This window comes from Zootoca vivipara, chromosome 15, assembly GCF_965207765.1.
Source record: "Zootoca vivipara chromosome 15, rZooViv2.hap1.1, whole genome shotgun sequence".
NCBI classification, from domain to species: Eukaryota; Metazoa; Chordata; class Lepidosauria; order Squamata; family Lacertidae; genus Zootoca; species Zootoca vivipara.
In genome coordinates this window covers 34,431,454-34,449,431 of record NC_142598.1, presented here as the reverse complement: position 1 = coordinate 34,449,431, position 17,978 = coordinate 34,431,454, and the positions used below count along the sequence as shown (strand labels likewise).

Genomic DNA, 17,978 nt, shown 5'->3' with positions numbered 1-17,978 from the left:
CCTGGCAATAATAGTTTCTTCCATAAGCCCTAGTTATTGTTTGTGGTTTGTTCCAAAAGAGCTAAACCAGGTACCCTCAAACTGCGGCCCTCCAAATGTTTTGGCCTACAACTCCCATGATCCCTAGCTAACAGGACCAGTGGTCGGGGAAGATGGGAATTGTTGTCCAAAACATCTGGATAATAATATGCTAAGCCAAACCATGGCTTAGCTAAGCCTAGCCCAGCCCAGCAGCAGATCTCCTTTCTGGGAGCCCACACACTTATTTGTTCGTGCTAAGCCATAGTTTGGTTTGTGTTCAGTTCCAGTTTGAACTAAAAAGTTAATCCTCAGCATTTTTTTAAACAGCATTCAGAATCTTACAAGCTGCTGTGCTGAAGTTTTGGGTCTAAAAGTAAATCAAGGGCCACACTCAAAAAAGAGATATCTTGACAGAGTAGAATGTCAGTTGGTGAAGTTTCCCCCCATACTTGAAAAGGCTAACCCTGTTTAATTTGTGCCAGCCATAAAGCTGTTAAAGGCACAAGACTTCATTCACTTTGTTCTTGTACCTGTTCTTCTTGCTGCTAGTTGCTCCTGTTGGAATAGAGCAGATCCCTTCACCAGGGAAGATGCAAGAAATAACTTACATTTCTTTACAAACATCCGTAGCAACAGCAGTGCCTCTGTATCTGCCTAATAAGCCTTAGAATGTTGCTTCCACATTTTGCTTTCTATTTCTATAGATGTCTGATTGAGGTAGGTGTTTTTTTTTAAAGGAGGATTCTGGTCCTACTGCTGGGGAGTGGAGGAGGGAATAAAACCTGAATGTAAACTAAAAATCAGTTAGATTTATACCCCAAAAGAACTTAATTCTTATTAGTTAAATCAGCATTTATGGAAACTACTTTCGGGTGTAGTTGATATATTTCTGTTCAGCTGAACTAGTTCATTCCAAGCGCTGATTATGCTGATAATAATTCCCCTCCAAAAAAGGTTATTGGTAAGTCTATTTCATATTATAGGATTCTGTGAAGAAAACGCTTCTCTAAAATCCAGTGCCTTAATTTTGCTCTGTTTTATTCTTTCCACTTCATGACATCTCAGAATCTGTAACTTCATTATCACCTTATCTCATCTTCTATTTTTGCATTCTATACCAGTTTTAGGCTGCAATCCTGTACTCACTCGCCTGGGAATAAGCACCTTTGAACTTAATGGGACTGACTTCCGAGTAGATGTGCATAGAACTGCACTGTAGTCAAAACCAAATCTAAAATAGCTTAGCCCAGGGACAGGCAAACCCGGCTCTCCAGATTTTTTGGGACTACAATTCTCATCATCCCTGACCACTGGCCCTGCTAGCTAGGGATCATGGGAGTTGTAGTCCCGAAACATCTGGAGGGCTGAGTTTTTCTATGCCTGGCTTAGCCCTTTCTTCCAGTCCACAGTAAACTTTGGATTTTGGTGGTCTGTATTATACCTTGTTTTGCCATGCTTCCAGCCTAGTCAGCTGAAATCTTGCATGTTTCAACTCCAAAGGCTGCTTACCCCATTCTTTTTAGAAGACGTAGATGAGCAAAGCTCTGCCCAGACTCACAATGCATGGTGTTCAAAATTTTAATCTGAGTAGACCTATTGAAATGGATGGACTTAACATAGTCATATTCATATAATTCAGTGGATCTGCTCTGAATAAAACTTAGTTTAATACCACCCTTTACAGTGTTTCTTGGAAGCAGATGGACATAAAACCCTCCAATGTATTTGATTAAGTGTATATTCAAAAATGTGTTTGAGCAGTTCTGAGTTTAGGAAGAGACAATTTCTTGCTGGAGAGCTGTTGAAATACCTGAGTTTCTCCACAGAGAATATATCTCAGTAAAATGGCAACAAGTTTTTAAATTATCTCTCCTGCAGAGTATATCTAAATTTACTCTTGTATTTTATTGCAGTATTGGTAATTGACTTTCTCAGCCATCCCCTTTAAACAAAAGTTCTACATATTCCCCCTTTTAAAGCTTTGATTCTATTGAAGCTCCTTTATCTGAAGCAGTAATTCGCCTCTGCTTGGCTCTGCTCAGCTAACCATGCAAACTACCCCATGTTAATACTGGAAGTTGACATATAATTGCACTAGCCTACTGAGCCCCAAATCCCATAGGATAATAATGTGTAACAGCTCCCTGTCACAGCTGCATTTTGGAGTAGTAAATTCCAAACAGCACCCAGTTGAGTTTCTGAGCCAAACTATGTTACATTTATAGTGTTAGCTATTTAAAAACAAACACCTATTGCACAAAACTTATATTTCCCAGTCAAGGGAGCTCCTTATTTCCCCCTCTTTTTCAGCTATGTGAATAATTGAATAGATCTATAGTTGGGTTTGCGGTTCTTTCTTTTTTTGCAGGAGGGGGGAGGTTGGCCCACAAATTCACCAGCTACAATACTTCAATTAGCTGTTAAGCATCTCGCCTTAAATTAGAGACAGCTTTGAGCCATGATCTATATCTATGTAATATTTGCATGTCTTGAGGGGACAAGATTGAGTGGATTTCAGAATGTTCCAGTAATTTACACAAAAAAGGCTACATTAACATTAGAATCCATCTGGTAAAGTAATTAAAAGATTTAAATATGGAAGGGTTAAGTGAAATTGCTGCATTTTTAATTAGAGATTATACAGTTTTGTGGCTAGGGATGGCTGTTAACCTTGGTTATAGCTAAAATAAAATGTTTGAAGATTATGATTACCCAGCTCATTGTGAGCCATTCTTGTTAGAATATTGCCAGGTGAGAGGTACTGGAGTGATAGGAATTTTTAGAATGCATCCCTTCATAGTAATGCAATCATTCGTAAACTTTTTGAACTACAAAACAAAATTAAAAAATCCTTCCAGAAGCACCTTAGAGACCAACTACGTTTGTCATAGGTATGAGCTTTCGAAGTGTGCATGCACACGAAAGCTCATACCTATGACAAACTTAGTTGGTCTCTAAGGTGCTACTGGAAGGATTTATTTATTTTGTTTTGACTGCGTCAGACCAACACGGCCACCTACCTGTAACTAGTACTTTTTGAACTACAGTACTAGACTTCCTGTTTCCTCCGCTGACCGGGAAGGAGCGCGGGTAAGCTCTGCGGAGAAACCCCGAGCTTTGCAAAGGCAAAAAAAGAGGTTTTTGCTAGGGCTGTGCAAACCTCCAAACCCAGGGATAAAATCCTTGGGGTCTAAGAGTCTTACAGCGTTCTAGCGACTCTCCGGCTCGAAAACCAGCTCCTTTTTTGCAGGAGTTGGAGGGAGCGGGATTGAAGTCGCGAACGCCGAGATTCATCGTGCCTTGCAAAGCGCTGCCACAAGCTCCACGGAAGAGCGGAGAAGCACCCCAAAACCCGGAGTTTCCTAAGGTTGGGGCAAAGAGACGAACTGACAGACACGAGAAGGGGCAAACCAACCCCCCCCTCCAAAGGAAACAAAGGTACAAGCTCAAAGGGGATCTACCGGAGGCTGCTAGCTAAAATGGCGCTGGGCGTGGAGTTACGAGGGAGGTAAAGAGAGATAGAATCAGCGGAGCAGCTTTTTACAAGCCAACGGCGACGGGAGTGAAAAACACGTTTCGTGGGTTGCCACAGGAGAAGATTAAAGTCTAGAATATAAAAGGGGGAAAATCCCCAGTAAATATCCCCATCCTGAACTTTACTAAACAGAGGGACTTACTTTTATTAAGTTTATCTCTCCTTGCATCTATTAAGCGGAGGAACCCATCCTTTCTAGCCCTTTCCAGCTTCCTTTGGGGTTGGAATGAGCGGGGCGAATGCAGTTGGGACGACACTGAGCGTGGATAAGGCAAAAGGGTGTGACACACTCTCGAACCGGAGCGCTAACAATTTGGGATACATATTAACATAAGACTGATACTGGGAAGTAGACTCCTGTAATAGAGATGACTGTGAGTACACTGTATCTAATTTGAGATCGAAAAGGAGAGGTAACGGACCCTGAAAGTAACTATTAGAGAGAGACCAGTGGGTTAAGGCTGTTATAGACTGTCACAGAGGCGAATTATTATTGAGTGGAAAGACTTGGTGCTAGAAACATCCTAATAAAGTGACTGGGCGGATAAGGGGCAAGTTTAAGACTCTAAGTGGCCCTTTCAATATTGGCTACAAATCCTGGTTACAAACTTTGCTACAAATTGTTACAAATTGAAACCTGCCACAGGAAACAAGCTACAAACAGACCCTAAAAGGCACTCCACCAAGCCAGAACTGCTTCTCTGAACTGCTACTTTGAACTGCTACTTTGAACTGCTGGGTGGCAATTGAACTAAAGCTCTGAATTGACCACTGAGAGAAAGCTCGGACTGGCCGACTCATTGGAAACGGCAGGGCAGATCAGCTTGCTTGAGGGAAGTGGGTTTAGAGGGATATATAACAAAGGGGAATTAAGATTTGAAGGGGATTGATTTTCATTTCATTTCTATTTCTTCATTGACGGGGCTGTGGGTGGAGTTGTGAATTGTGAATATTGTGTTTTTGGATTAGATGTAAGAGACACCTAGTGGCAAAAGGAGACATACATGCCGGTTTAGAACCAAGGACCATCAGTGGCAGAGAAACGTAACGTAAACATATTTAGAGAAACATTAGTCACTGTGCATCAAGAAATAGAGGTTAAAATTAAATTGGACTCAAAAATGCCGAACAGAGGAGGAAAAACACTAACAACTAGTGAAAGAAGAGGTTCAAAGCCAGAAGTAGAAGGGGAAGGAGACTTAGCTAAAATATTAACAGAGTTACGGGAAATTAGGAAGGAAATGAGAGAAAGTGAGAAAAATATTGAAGGGAAACTGGAAGGAATAGTAACAGAAATATCAGAAATATCAGGCCAAATGAAAGAAATGAATAACAAGATTAATACAGTGGAAGAACAGACAAAGCGGGTTCAAAAAGAGGTGAGGGAGAATAAGAGAGAGGGGGAGCAAATGAAGACTAAATTTGAACAGATGGAAGAAAAACAATGGATAATTTGGCAATGCTAGAACTAGCGCAGAGGGCGAATAATTTAAAAATACGAGGCATGGTTGAAACAAAAGGAGAAAACCTAAGAGGAAAATTGACTAAGGAAATAGCTACATTATTAGACATTAAGGAAGAAGAAGAGGCAGAATACTTGATAACAAATGCTTTTAGAATTAGAAACAAGCAAATGCAAGGAAGGTCCAAAAAATACCCCGGGGACTGTTTGATCACTGTGAACTCGATACAGGCCAGAGATGAAATAATGAGAAAAAGTAGAGAGAGTAAATGGAACATAGAGGGAAAACCAGTAATCGTCTTTAGAGACATCCCAAACCGGCTGTTGCGCAAAAGGAATGCCTTTAAGGAACTGACGAGAAACCTGACAGAAAATAATATTAGGTTTAGATGGGAATATCCAGTGGGGGTGACCTTTTACTATAAAGAGAAGAAGTTTACTATTGAGACAGCACATGAAATGTTAAAATTTGGGAGGAAATATAAGGAACTGGGGAAGATCACAGGAGTGGAAGAGGAACCAGAGGAAGAAAACCAGGAGCAAGATCAGGATCAAGAGTTAAACCAGGAGGAATACTAAATTGGAGGATATATAATAAAGATATTTAATTTAATAAACAAAATGACTCTTAAATTAATTTCGTGGAATATTAATGGTATGAACGAGAAATCTAAAAGACATAAAATCGCCCATATATTAGAGAAACAAAATGCAGATATAATCTGCCTACAAGAAACTCACATAGTTAAAAGACATAATAGGGTATTGAAAAACAAGAAGTTGGGGAAAGAATTTACATCTTCAGACACCCAGAAAAAGAGAGGGGTAGTTATCTACGTAAAAGACAAGTATGAAGCAAAACTAATTTTTAAAGACAATGAAGGCAGGATTCTAGGAGTACAGATTGAAATAGAAGGGCAGAAACTGATGGTTGTGGGGGTGTACGCCCCTAACGACGCAAAAGTAGATTTTTATAAGAAACTAGATAAAATCTTGGAGGAATATATGGAACATAAGATCATTTTAGCTGGAGACTTTAATGGAGTAACATCCATAGAGCTGGACAAATCAACCAAAAAGAAAACAAATATTAGACAGGGGAAATTGCCAACCTCATTTGACTCACTAATAAAAAATAATGAGCTGGTGGACATATGGAGGTGGAAAAATCCGAAAGAAAAAGACTTTACATTCTTCTCGCAACAGTTTCAGAGTTGGAGCAGGATAGATCACATTTGGGTACCAAAAGAGCTAACAACTAAGGTAATTAAAACGGAAATAATGCCAAAAACTATATCAGACCATAGAGCAGTACTATTAGAATGGAAGATTAAAGAAATAAAAGCATTTAGATGGAAAATGAACGACAATCTAATGGATGATGGTAAGATCTTAGAAAAAATGAAAGAACAACTAAAAATGTATTTCGAGATGAACTTGAACAAAGGTACAGACATCAAAGTAGTGTGGGACGCCAGTAAGGCGTTCATGCGGGGTCTCCTAATACAACAAAATTGTATCCGCAAGAGAGAAAAAGAAAGGAATAAAGAAATCATCCTAACAAAAATCAAGGAGACTGAAAAGAAATTGGCAAAAAAACCGCAGGACGAGAAATTAAAAGAAATATATAATATGCTGCAAACACAATTCGAGGGGCTAATTAGTCAAGAGATAGAATGGAAAATAAACATTTTAAAACAGAAGAGTTTTGAATTTGGCAATAAGACTGGAAAGTGGCTCGCCTGGCAATTGAAAAAAAGAAGATCGCAAAACATCATAAACAAAATTACCCAAAACGACAAAACATTAGACAGTCAGAAGGAGATAAAAAAGGCATTTCTTAAATTCTTCAGGGAATTATATAAAGCACCGAAACCAGACATGGGGAAGATCACAGCTTATTTAGAAGATCATAAATTAAATAAGATCCCGCAGGAATTGGCAGCTCAATTAGAAAAACCAATAGATGAAGAGGAAATTTTAGAAGCTATCAAAAAAGGTAAGGAGGGGAAGGCCCCAGGGCCTGATGGCTTGACAATAAAATACTATAAAAAACTCCAACAACAAATTGTACCACCTATGAAAGAAATAATGAATAATATAATGAAAGAGAGCCAATTACCTAAAACATGGCAAGAGGCCTATATTACACTAATTCATAAAGAAGGGACAGATCCATCCAATGTTAAAAATTACAGGCCAATATCTCTGTTGAACACAGACTATAAAATTTTTGCAAATATACTGGCACAGAGACTTAAAAGAATATTGAACCAACAAATCCACTTAGATCAACAAGGTTTTCTACCCGGACGACAACTTAGAGAGAACATGAGAAACGTCCTAAACATAATAGATTACTTGGACGTCAAAATTAATAAACACGCAGCCCTTATTTTCATCGATGCCGAGAAGGCATTCGATAATGTCATTTGGTGCTTTATGAAAAAGAACTTGGAGGTGATGGGGATAGGAAAGAGTTTTATGAACTGTGTGGAGGCAATATATAAAGAACAACAAGCCAAAATTATTATAAATAACGATTTGACTGAAGCATTCTGTATCTCGAAAGGTACGAGGCAGGGCTGCCCGCTCTCGCCCCTACTATTTATAGCCACACTAGAAGTTCTATTACAGAAAATAAGAAAAACAGAAAATATAATAGGAATTAAGCACGGAATAAGAGAATACAAATTAAAGGCCTTCGCTGACGATATAGTCTTAACGTTGCAAGATCCACAAACCTCATTAAAGGAGGCCTTAAGAGTAATAGAAGAGTATGGGGCGCTAGCGGGTTTGAAACTGAATAGAAATAAGACAAAAATGATGGTAAAAAATTTGAGTAGTACACAAACAGACCAGTTGCAACTAGAAACAGGAATAACGGCAGTTAAAAAAGCAAAATATCTAGGTATCTGGTTGTCACCAAAAAACTCAACTCTTTTTAAAGACAATTATATACCAACATGGAAGGAAGTGAAATCTAGTTTGGAAACGTGGAATAAATTGAATCTATCATGGTGTGGCAGAATGGCAGCCGTAAAGATGTCAATCTTGCCAAAATTACTTTTCCTGTTCCAAACAATCCCCATTATCTCAGGCACAATACAATTTAAGGAATGGCAAAGGATAATCTCAAGGTTCATATGGCAGGGGAAGAAGCCCAGGGTAAAATTTAAAATACTTACGGACAAAAAAGAAAGGGGCGGCTTCTCCTTACCGGATCTTGGTCTGTATTATGAATCAGCCTGTATTTTATGGTTAATGGACTGGATAAAACTAGAGAATGTAGAACTACTCGATCTTGAAGGCTTTCAAAACCGATTTGGCTGGCACGCATACTTGTGGTGCGACAAGGCACAAGTTCATAGAGGCTTTTCACAACATACCATAAAGAAACCACTGCTGGAAGTCTGGCTGAGGTATAGGGAGTGGTTTGAAAGGAAGACTCCAGGGTGGTTATCGATGCAAGAGGCCCTATCGGTGAAGAAGTTAAATATGGAGAGGACTTGGTTGAAATACAGGGACATAATAACAGCAGAGGACAATACTTTTAAGATGAGGACATACGAAGAGTTAAAAGACAAACTACAAGGATGGTGGGAATACCAACAGATCTATAGCTCATTTGTAAAGGATAGAAGAGTAAAAGGGTTTGAGCAATCAAAGACAATATTGGAGGAATTAGCTATGGATAATATTACGAAAAAGCTATCAAAAATCTACGAATTTTTACTTGAGTGGAAGACCAAGGATGAACAAACCAAATCCGTAATGATTAAATGGGCTATAGACTTAGGATACAACATCAACTATGTAGAATGGCAGAAATTATGGAACGTGAGAATAAAATTTACAGCCTGTACATCATTGAAAGAAAATCTATACAAAATGATGTACAGGTGGTATTTCACACCAATGAAATTGTTCAAATTGTTTAAAACTGGGGATAAAAAATGCTGGAAGTGTGGTACCCAAGAGGGCGATTTTATACATATGTGGTGGAAATGCCAAAAGGTAAAGAATTATTGGGAGAACATATATAACGAAATAAAAAAGATCTTAAGATATACAATAAAGAAGAAGCCAGAGGCCTTTCTCTTAGGAATGGTGGGAGAAGATGTAGAAAAAAATGACATAAAACTTTTCCTCTACGCAACAACTGGAGCGAGAATGATCTTAGCCCAGGTATGGAAGCAGGACAAAATCCCTACAATAGAGGATTGGCGTAAAAAGATGGTGGAGTACATGCAAGTAGCTAGACTAACTTCAAAAATAAGACATCAAGATAACGAAACGTATGAAAGAGAATGGGGAAATTTTTTGAAATATATGGATAGGATATTAACATCATAAGGAGCTCAGCAAAACGAACATAATCTCATAACCATGGCTTAAATTTCTTTATTGGCACTCAGGTAGAATAATAAATACAATGTATTGGACAATAAGACAAACTTACAAATGCATAGAGTATATAAACTGGATTGACACAAACATGGAAAGAAAATTGAGTACAGATGTGAAGAAATTAATAATAATGGAACTAGGATTATAAACATAAAGAAAGACAAACCGCGCAAATGTAAAGTAGTCTATAAAAAAAGGCAAACAAAGGCAGAGTGGAAGTCATATTTTAATTTATGCATTATTATGTGATTTACAGTTAATGTGGTTTTTTTTCTTTTTTTTTCTTTTTCCCTCCCTTTTTCCCCCTTTCCCCCCCCTTTTTTTATCTTTTTTTTCCTTTTTCTTTTTTCCCCCTTTCTTTTCCCCTTTCCCTCTCCCCTTTTTTCTCCTTTTATTTACTGCTGGAAAATAATGTTATGGAAAATTTGACACAAGTGAAATGTATTCAGCTGTAAATATGTAAAGTAAATAAAGATTATTATCTAAAAAAAGAAAAGAAAGAAAATCAGGTATTTAAAACTTGCCACTGTGAACCTATGTTTATTTCTGAGTGAACTGGCTTTGGAGGAACAATCTGTGGATATAGTAGTAATTTAGGGCACAATCCGAACTCCTGATCCACCATCTTGGGGTGATATTGATGATGTTGGATGGGATTGAGATCCCTGTTCTGCCCATAAAGAGCAGCCCCCAAATGGGGTGTTCTGAAGAAGAGGCTGAGTGAACCCAGGAATAGTGGCTTTGACTGCTTCAAGCCTAATTGCCATGCCAACTCCAAGCAGGCACAGCCTGGAGCAGGCATTTTCCCTTTTCATCCCTGATTGTGTCAATGACAAGGCTGCGGCTGCAGAGGGTTGGGTCCAAAGGGTTTCCTCCTCCAAATGGAAGAAGGTTCCTCGGGCAACACAAGTCTTGCTCCAACAGAAGGAAGCCTTTGGACACAACCTCATGAATCTAAATGTGAAGGCAGAGGTATAGATGTGCTTCTAAAAAGAAGCTATTTTCTATAACAGCCACAATCGCACATAATGCGATGCCAATATTCATTTATTTTTGATTTATTACTGTTATATTTTTTTCTGCCAGGGAGGAGAGGAGTTGGGTTTGTGGGATTTCCTGCCTGAGGTGCCAAAATTAATTACCTGGCCTTGGTTAGTATGTACCTCAGTGTGCTTTGGCAGGGCTAGCCCTACCATTAGGCAAACTGAGGCAACGGCCTCAGGTATAGGCAGTGCTTTTTTTTTCTGATGGTACACACCAGTATGCAGTACCAACACCATTTTTTCCTAGAAACAAAGCACTGCTTATTACCACCATCTCATTGCTACATATTCTTGGATTCAGAGCCTCCAAACAACATCTCCTGGCTCCGAGCCCTGACACGAATCAACTCCTGAACCAATGACCTTCCTCCTCCTCCCTCCTCCTCACACCGCTCTCCAACCCTGACATGGCCGTGCCATTGCTCATCCGCACAGGCAGAGGCCACTGTGGGCGATGCTGAGGCCAATCTGCAGGCTGCCGAGGCGTCCCTTCTCACTCTGGCCTCTCTAGCAGGAGGAAGCAAGCAGGGAGCGGGACAGGAGGGTAGGGGAAGCCAGGCTGTGATGTGAGGGGATCACTGCGAGGAGGAGAGGCAGCTGAGCAGGGGTGGTGGGGACCTACCCGTCGCCCACCCCCAGGGATGACAGGGGCAGCATGGCCACCAGCCCGTGGATGAGAGATGTTAGGGAGGGAAGGACAAGTGGGCTGTGGCGGGGAGACTCCATCGCTTGGAGAAAGGAAGGTCTTGCAGTGTGCATGGGTGATGGAGGTAGGTGGGAAGGGTGGTGAGCGTGTAGTGTTGGGACCTTTTTTTCTTTTTTAAAAAAGCACTGGGTGTAGGTGAGTGGGTGACTTGGTCCCCCTCTGCACCCACTGTTTCAAAAAAGCCACTTTTTAATTTTCCTCTTTTCACAAAGCAGCAGCAAAGTTTGGCCCTGAGAGCGAGGGGTTCTCAGGGAGGAGTTGGGCAGGGAAAGGAGACTGTTGCCAAGCATAGCAAGGAAGCGCTACTTCTAGAAGAAGCACACTCCCATCAGCTGCAGTGGCGACGCCGGCTGCGCTTCTCAAAATCCCATTGTCGGTAGCTGCCTGGATGGAGCAAACCAGCCACCAAACCACCAGCAGGCTAGGCCAAGTGGCACGTAGGACTACCAGACCAGGTAGGAATTGCCCACAGGCCGAACAAAGTGGAGAGGGGCTTAATACAGGCCTCCCTAATCCTTAGCCTGCCACAGTCTTAGCAAGAGTGTGGAAGATTTTGGTGATGCCTTGCAAAACTTTGGGTGTCTTCTCTGCGCTGCATGCAGTAAATGGCAGCTGAGGGTGGCGGCAGCAAGGGTTCCTGCCTCAGGTGGCAAAATGACTTGGGCTGTGTATCCCTCACTCAAAATTATACCAAATTTTATAGTGATAGGGGAAATATTTTTGCATTCTTTTATAGAGAATGCAACATACCTTAGTATTAGAACCCCTGTTGTAGCTCGGTAAAAGTGTAACCCTTTGCCACACCCTTGGTATCAAACTCTCCGACTAGCCACACACTCTGGCTCCGCCGTGAATGCTTGGGAGTGAGGCTAGTCAGTGTGCAAGACATCAGAGGCCCTGCTAAGTACTGGTATAACCTCTGTATAGGGCTCATACTTATTTCAGTGCTATTCTTACCTACAATTGGATGTTTTGTTTATAGAAATCCTTTGTGAGTATTCTTGTCCCTTTTAGGTTTCTTTTGTGGCTGATCCCTGTTTGTCAATTTCTTAAAAAAAAAAAATTAAGGATGGAACCTTGCGACCACGCTGGAGATAAAAAGTTGTGCGTAGGCACTGTTGTTTGATTAGACGATCTTAATTTGCATTTTGAGTCATATTTTGCTTTGCATGCTTGTGCATTCTTTTCAGGAAAATGAGGCACCAGGCGTACAGACAGACAAGGCTTAAAATAGAATTCATTTATATTGATGAGATAATTTGCAAAACTGAAATTAGTAGGTTTTTCATCATTCTGATCTGGCACCGGCAAACAGGTGAAGAGTTCTACATAGCTTTGGGTAATTTTAAGCACATTCTGTATTTAAGAAGAAACAAACTAAGAATTCAAATGCTGACACATCCTGCAAAAATGTGTTAGTTTTTTTCAGGAGATTTCATTAAGGTCTATACATTCTTGATTCATTTCTGCTACATTTGGGTGGAATTTTCCTAGCTTGAAAATCATTGGATATATCATAGTTCACTCAAATGAACACCTATGACTGTTCACTTTGGTTCTAGTGCAAAATCCACCACTGGATTTCGAAGCCCTGTGCATGTGACCTTAGAGACAATCTAGAACTATCTTGCATCTTCTTGTAAAATGCAGTAGTTTAGTTGAACGAAACAGTATTATGATACATGTTACAAGTCTGTAAAATCCTGCCTTCGATAGCGTGTGATCATTACCCAACCCAGTTATCCCTTCCTTAACCCACAGAAATTCCGAAGTTTCATGCAATTTATTCCAAGCCAGCCTCAACCCAACTCGAGGATGGTAGCTATACTCAATTTCTGGTGAAGCCCAGGTGTGCACATTTGACATGCCTGTGGGTTGGCAATGGCGGTTCTATATTTCTGATGTTAGCAGGGGGGTGTATCACAGAGGAGCATCCTCATTTGCCTCTTAAGCCTTTTTGGACTAAATGACCATTGTGGACCCTTCCAGCTTTTCAACTCTATGATTCTGTTTTAGATTCTCACCCTGTGTAGAACTTTAAAAATAGACAGCCCAATTCAATAGCATTCTTGGACTGCCTTGTAGTATAGAAAACAATGAATTTCCCTCTACCTTAGATGACTAACAGTACAATCCTAACCATATCTACTCAGATGTACATCCTGTTGAATTAAGTGGGCTTACTCCCAGGTAAATGGGGATAGGATTACAGCCTTGAACTATAATCCTATCCCCCTTACTTCGGGCTAAGTATTTTAAAGCTTAATGGGACTTGTTTTGTTGTTTAGTCATTTAGTCATGTCCGACTCTTTGTGACCCATGGAACAGAGCACGCCAGGCACTCCTGTCTTCCACTGCCTCCCGCAGTTTGGTCAGACTCATGTTGGTAGCTTCAAAAACCATCTCGTCCTCTGTTGTCCCCTTCTCCTTGTGCCCTCAATCTTTCCAAACATCAGGGCCTTTTCCAAGGAGTCTTCAAAGTATTGGAGCCTCAGCTTCAGGATCTGTCGTTCCAGTGAGCACTCAGGGCTGATTTCCTTCAGAATGGATAGGTTTGGTCTTCTTGCAGTCCATGGGACTCTCAAGAGTCTCCTCCAGCATCAATTCAAAAGCATCAATTCTTCGGCAATCAGCCTTCTTTATGGTCCAGCTCTCACTTCCATACATCACTACTGGGAAAACCATAGCTTTAACTATACGGACCTTCGTCGGCAAGGTGATGTCTCTGCTTTTTAAGATGCTGTCTAGGTTTGTCATTGCTTTTCTCCCAAGAAGCAGGCGTCTTTTAATTTCATGACTGCTGTCACCATCTGCAGTGATCAAGGAGCCCAAGAAAGTAAAATCTCTCACTGCCTTCATTTCTTCCCCTTCTATTTTCCAGGAGTAAAATAAAAAAATTCCTTCAGTAGCACCTTAAAGACCAACTAAGTTTTTATTTTGGTATGAGCTTTCGTGTGCATGCACACTTCTTCAGATACAGTGAAATGGAAGGAGGTATTTTCCAGGAGGTAATGGGACCAGTGGCCATGATCTTGGTTTTTTTTGATGTTGAGCTTCAGACCACATTTTGCGCCTCTCCTCTTTCACCCTCATTAAAAGGTTCTTTAATTCCTCCCCACTTTCTGCCATCAAGGTTGTGTCATCTGCATATCTGAGGTTGTTGATATTTCTTCTGGCAATCTTAATTCTGGCTTGGGATTCATCTAGTCCAGCCTTTCGCATGATGAATTCTGCATATAAGTTAAATAAGCAGGGAGACAATATACAACCTTGTCGTACTCCTTTCCCAATTTTGAACCAATGAGTTGTTCCACATCCAGTTCTAACTGTAGCTTCTTGTCCCACATAGAGATTTCTCAGGAGACAGATTAGGTGATCAGGCACTCCCATTTCTTTAAGAACTTGCCATAGTTTGCTGTGGACAACACAATCGAAGGCTTTTGCATAGTCAATGAAGCAGAAGTAGATGTTTTTCTGGAACTCTCTAGCTTTCTCCATAATCCAGCGCATGTTTGCAATTTGGTTTCTGGTTCTTCTAATGGGACTTACTTCTGAGTAATCGCATACAGGGGTCCACTATAGGTATACAAGCTCACTTCTCCCGTAGTTACTAATCAACAGTACAGTGGTACCTCTACTTACGAATAACTGTACTTACGAATGTTTCTACTTACGAACGAAGCTCCGTCCGCCATCTTGGGTGCGGTTTAGATAGGATTTTTTCTACTTACGAATTTTTAGATAGGGTTGCTTTGACTTATGAATTTTTTCTCCCAATGCATTCCTATGGGATTCGACTTAACAATTTTTTTTTTCAACTTACGAATGTGCGTTCGGAACGCATTAAATTTGTAAGTAGAGGTACCACTGTAACTGCTTTGACAGGGTGTGGGTGAATGGTTTTTCTTCTTCTCCTGACCCAGTCATATATGGATACTTTTTACTCATCACAGGCTTTCTGAGAAAAAGAGTATTTCATTAAACTTTCCTATGCAATGAACTTTCTAAAGCAGATCATGCTGATAAATACTGTAAGGGAAAAAACAACAACCAATGGGAGAGAGGGAGGCTAACAGAGCATATCTTGCATATGCGAGAATAGTAGCTGCTTGCATTGATAAGTAATTATACACACACTTATATGGTTTACATAGGGATTTAGCATTGCCATGGTTCCATAATTGGACACAATATTATGTCAACATTTTCCTATTGAAATGTGTTTGTTTTGGCTTCTTTTTGCCCGTTTCTCAATCTGTATCTTAAAATAAAGCATCACATTAAATGGCTGTGAAAGCAATGATGAAGTTCAGTTTAAATATAAAATAATTTGTGCTGGTAAGGAAAATTTAATTATCTAAACCCCATGCAGAGCTCAAAGATAAAGATAGCATGTTGTCTTGTCTTCGGGATTGCTTATTTTATACTCTACTGAACACAAAGCTGAGAAGGGAAATGCAGGAGTCAAGCTTATTTGGTTTACAATTTCCAAATCCTTGCATGGGCACATGCATGAAATGTGGGCCTCTTAGTGTTTAGAAGTTTGGAAATATTGTTAAACGATACGTACAGTACGGATAGCCAACACAAAGATGACAAAAATTCTTTGTAGTGGCTGAGGCTTCAAAGCCATTCGGCACAATGTTTCACCCCCTGCCCCTATTCTGCAGATGTCTCCAGACTGTATCCTGTGAAGCTTTCCCTTTTTCACAAAGACATGGAGGGATAAAGAAGGGTGGCTGCGGGGAGGTACTGCATCATTATGGAGAAACTGTTCAGTAAGCAAATGAGAGAGAAACCTTTTTTGAAAACTTGTCTATGCAATGTTTTCTTAAACTGGTAGGAAAAGAAACATGCCATTTTATAACTGGCTTACTGCTTTTCTGCAGAAATTAAAGATAATTCATCATTAACGATGTATAAAAGTATTTTGTCAACTTAGATGCATGTAGTCACGGTCTGAAGGAAGCTGATGCTTCAGCATTTTTTACCAACATTAAATTCTTCTGTATAATGGAGGTGTTAATCAATAAACAGTAAATCATAAGTACCCCCCCTTTAAAATATATCCCATAGCAACAAATTATCATGAGAGCTATTATTCCCCAATCAGTATACAGTTTTGTTCATTAGTGGCAACCATGTTGACATGGTGTTTTGCATTGTTTTTAGCAGGAACGAGCATCTGTAACAAACGTGGGGAGGGCGGATTCTCCTCTTGTACTTTGGCAGTGCAGTCCCCCTCTTCATTCTGAATGCGTCTGTTTGTTCTCGTGGGTTTGTTTTCCTATGTAGGCTTGCCACCCACTTCCCTTTTATATGCTGCTTACCTTTTCAAATGTCATTTTCATTTAAGAACTGCCCGAGTCTCTCTTAACTGAAGAAGACGTACAAGAAACGGAGTCCTGGGCCAAGCCTCTTGTCTACCTTTGGCAGAACAGAGCGCCAAATTTCACTGCTGAAAAGGAATACAATGCAGCTGTTGCCAAATTGGAACCCTGCTGCGCCATATGCACACTCCTCAAGCCTTACTACAAGGTAAGGAAGCTTTTCACAGTTTGAGAGGTATTTATAAACAAAAGAAATCCAAATATTTGTAGTGCTGCTGCTTTTGTGACAAAACTGCCAATTTTCTCTTTATCCTCTATCCTTTTTAAAAAAATCAAGTAAAGGATTGAATGGTAAACGGTCCATCACTTAGCATGTCAAAATAGATACCGTGATTCCAAGGGGTAGAGTCCAACTACCAAAAAGCAAGGAAATGGAAACAGAGCAATTTCTGCTCTCAGTGGTAGGCTCGGTAGCTTTAGCTTTGGATAAGCACACATTGGATAAGCACAACAAAGATAGCAAGGGAATGGAGATTTCCATTAACTGAGATATTTGAGATGTACACATTCATTATACATATTTGAGGGTATGATTCGGCTCCTCTGGACTCACCCTGTGGAGTTCATGAAAAGCTGGTTCCCATATCACACTCCCTTCCTATGCAAGCATGCAGAGGTGTGGTTAGATTGCACTATATTTATTTTTAAAGGTCATAAAGGTCCCCTCGTTGAATAATTGCATTGATTTAAGTACAGTTTTCATGGGGCCACGTCTCTTCATTTTGCTACCTCGTTTTATATCCAGGGGTTCTCCTGCTCACTGTGGAGGGCTGGAATGATTAATTTTCCATTTTCTTGCCTTCTAGTGCTTAAATTGCCATTTTCCTATGGCTTGGCTGTAGAAGTGTTTGCCGCTGCATTTCACTGCACTTTTGGCATGCCACATACTGGTGACAGATAAGCACATATAAATGGCTATCCCCTCCCCCTACGATTCATGCTAAAAAATGAGGAAAATGCTGTACTAGATCAGGCTGGTAGCGGTGACATTTTTGCCCCTCTGAAATCTTGCACAATTACCCTCTTGCCACACTCAATTCCTTATAGGTGCCCAATAGAAAACTCCCTTTATGGAACTGAAGTCCCTGCCCAGCTGGTAGATGTTGCAGAATGCTCAAACTGTCTTTTCCCCTTTTCCTCCATTCCTACCACAACATCTCAGCAATACTGGAGGTGTAGTCTCCCCTCCCTGGATGGTTGCCATAGCTGCCAGGTATCCCGTATCCGCCGGGAAAACCCCTTTTTTCTTACCGTTTCCCGGCAGTCTCCCGTTTAGGTTAAAATCCCGGTATTGTCCCTTAAATCGGCTTCGGCCCGGCGGCCATTTTTCTGGTGCCGCTTTGCCCTTCTATGGGCACCAGAAAATGGCGGCGCCGGAAGTCGCTTCCGCGCATGACCGGAAGTTGCGTGA

At 40.6% G+C, this 17,978-nt stretch overlaps 1 protein-coding gene across 6 annotated transcripts in view; it reads left to right on the top strand.

Annotated features, from left to right (window-relative positions):
- The window catches only part of KDM4C (lysine demethylase 4C), a 209,774-nt gene that overhangs the window by 106,942 nt on the left and 84,854 nt on the right, over window positions 1–17,978 (top strand). For all 6 annotated transcript variants that reach the window (XM_035140870.3, XM_088659061.1, XM_035140866.3 and 3 more), the window contains one exon: window positions 16,534–16,715. In XM_035140870.3, the coding sequence (XP_034996761.1) occupies window positions 16,534–16,715 (182 nt within the window). The remainder of the gene's footprint in view (window positions 1–16,533; window positions 16,716–17,978) is intronic.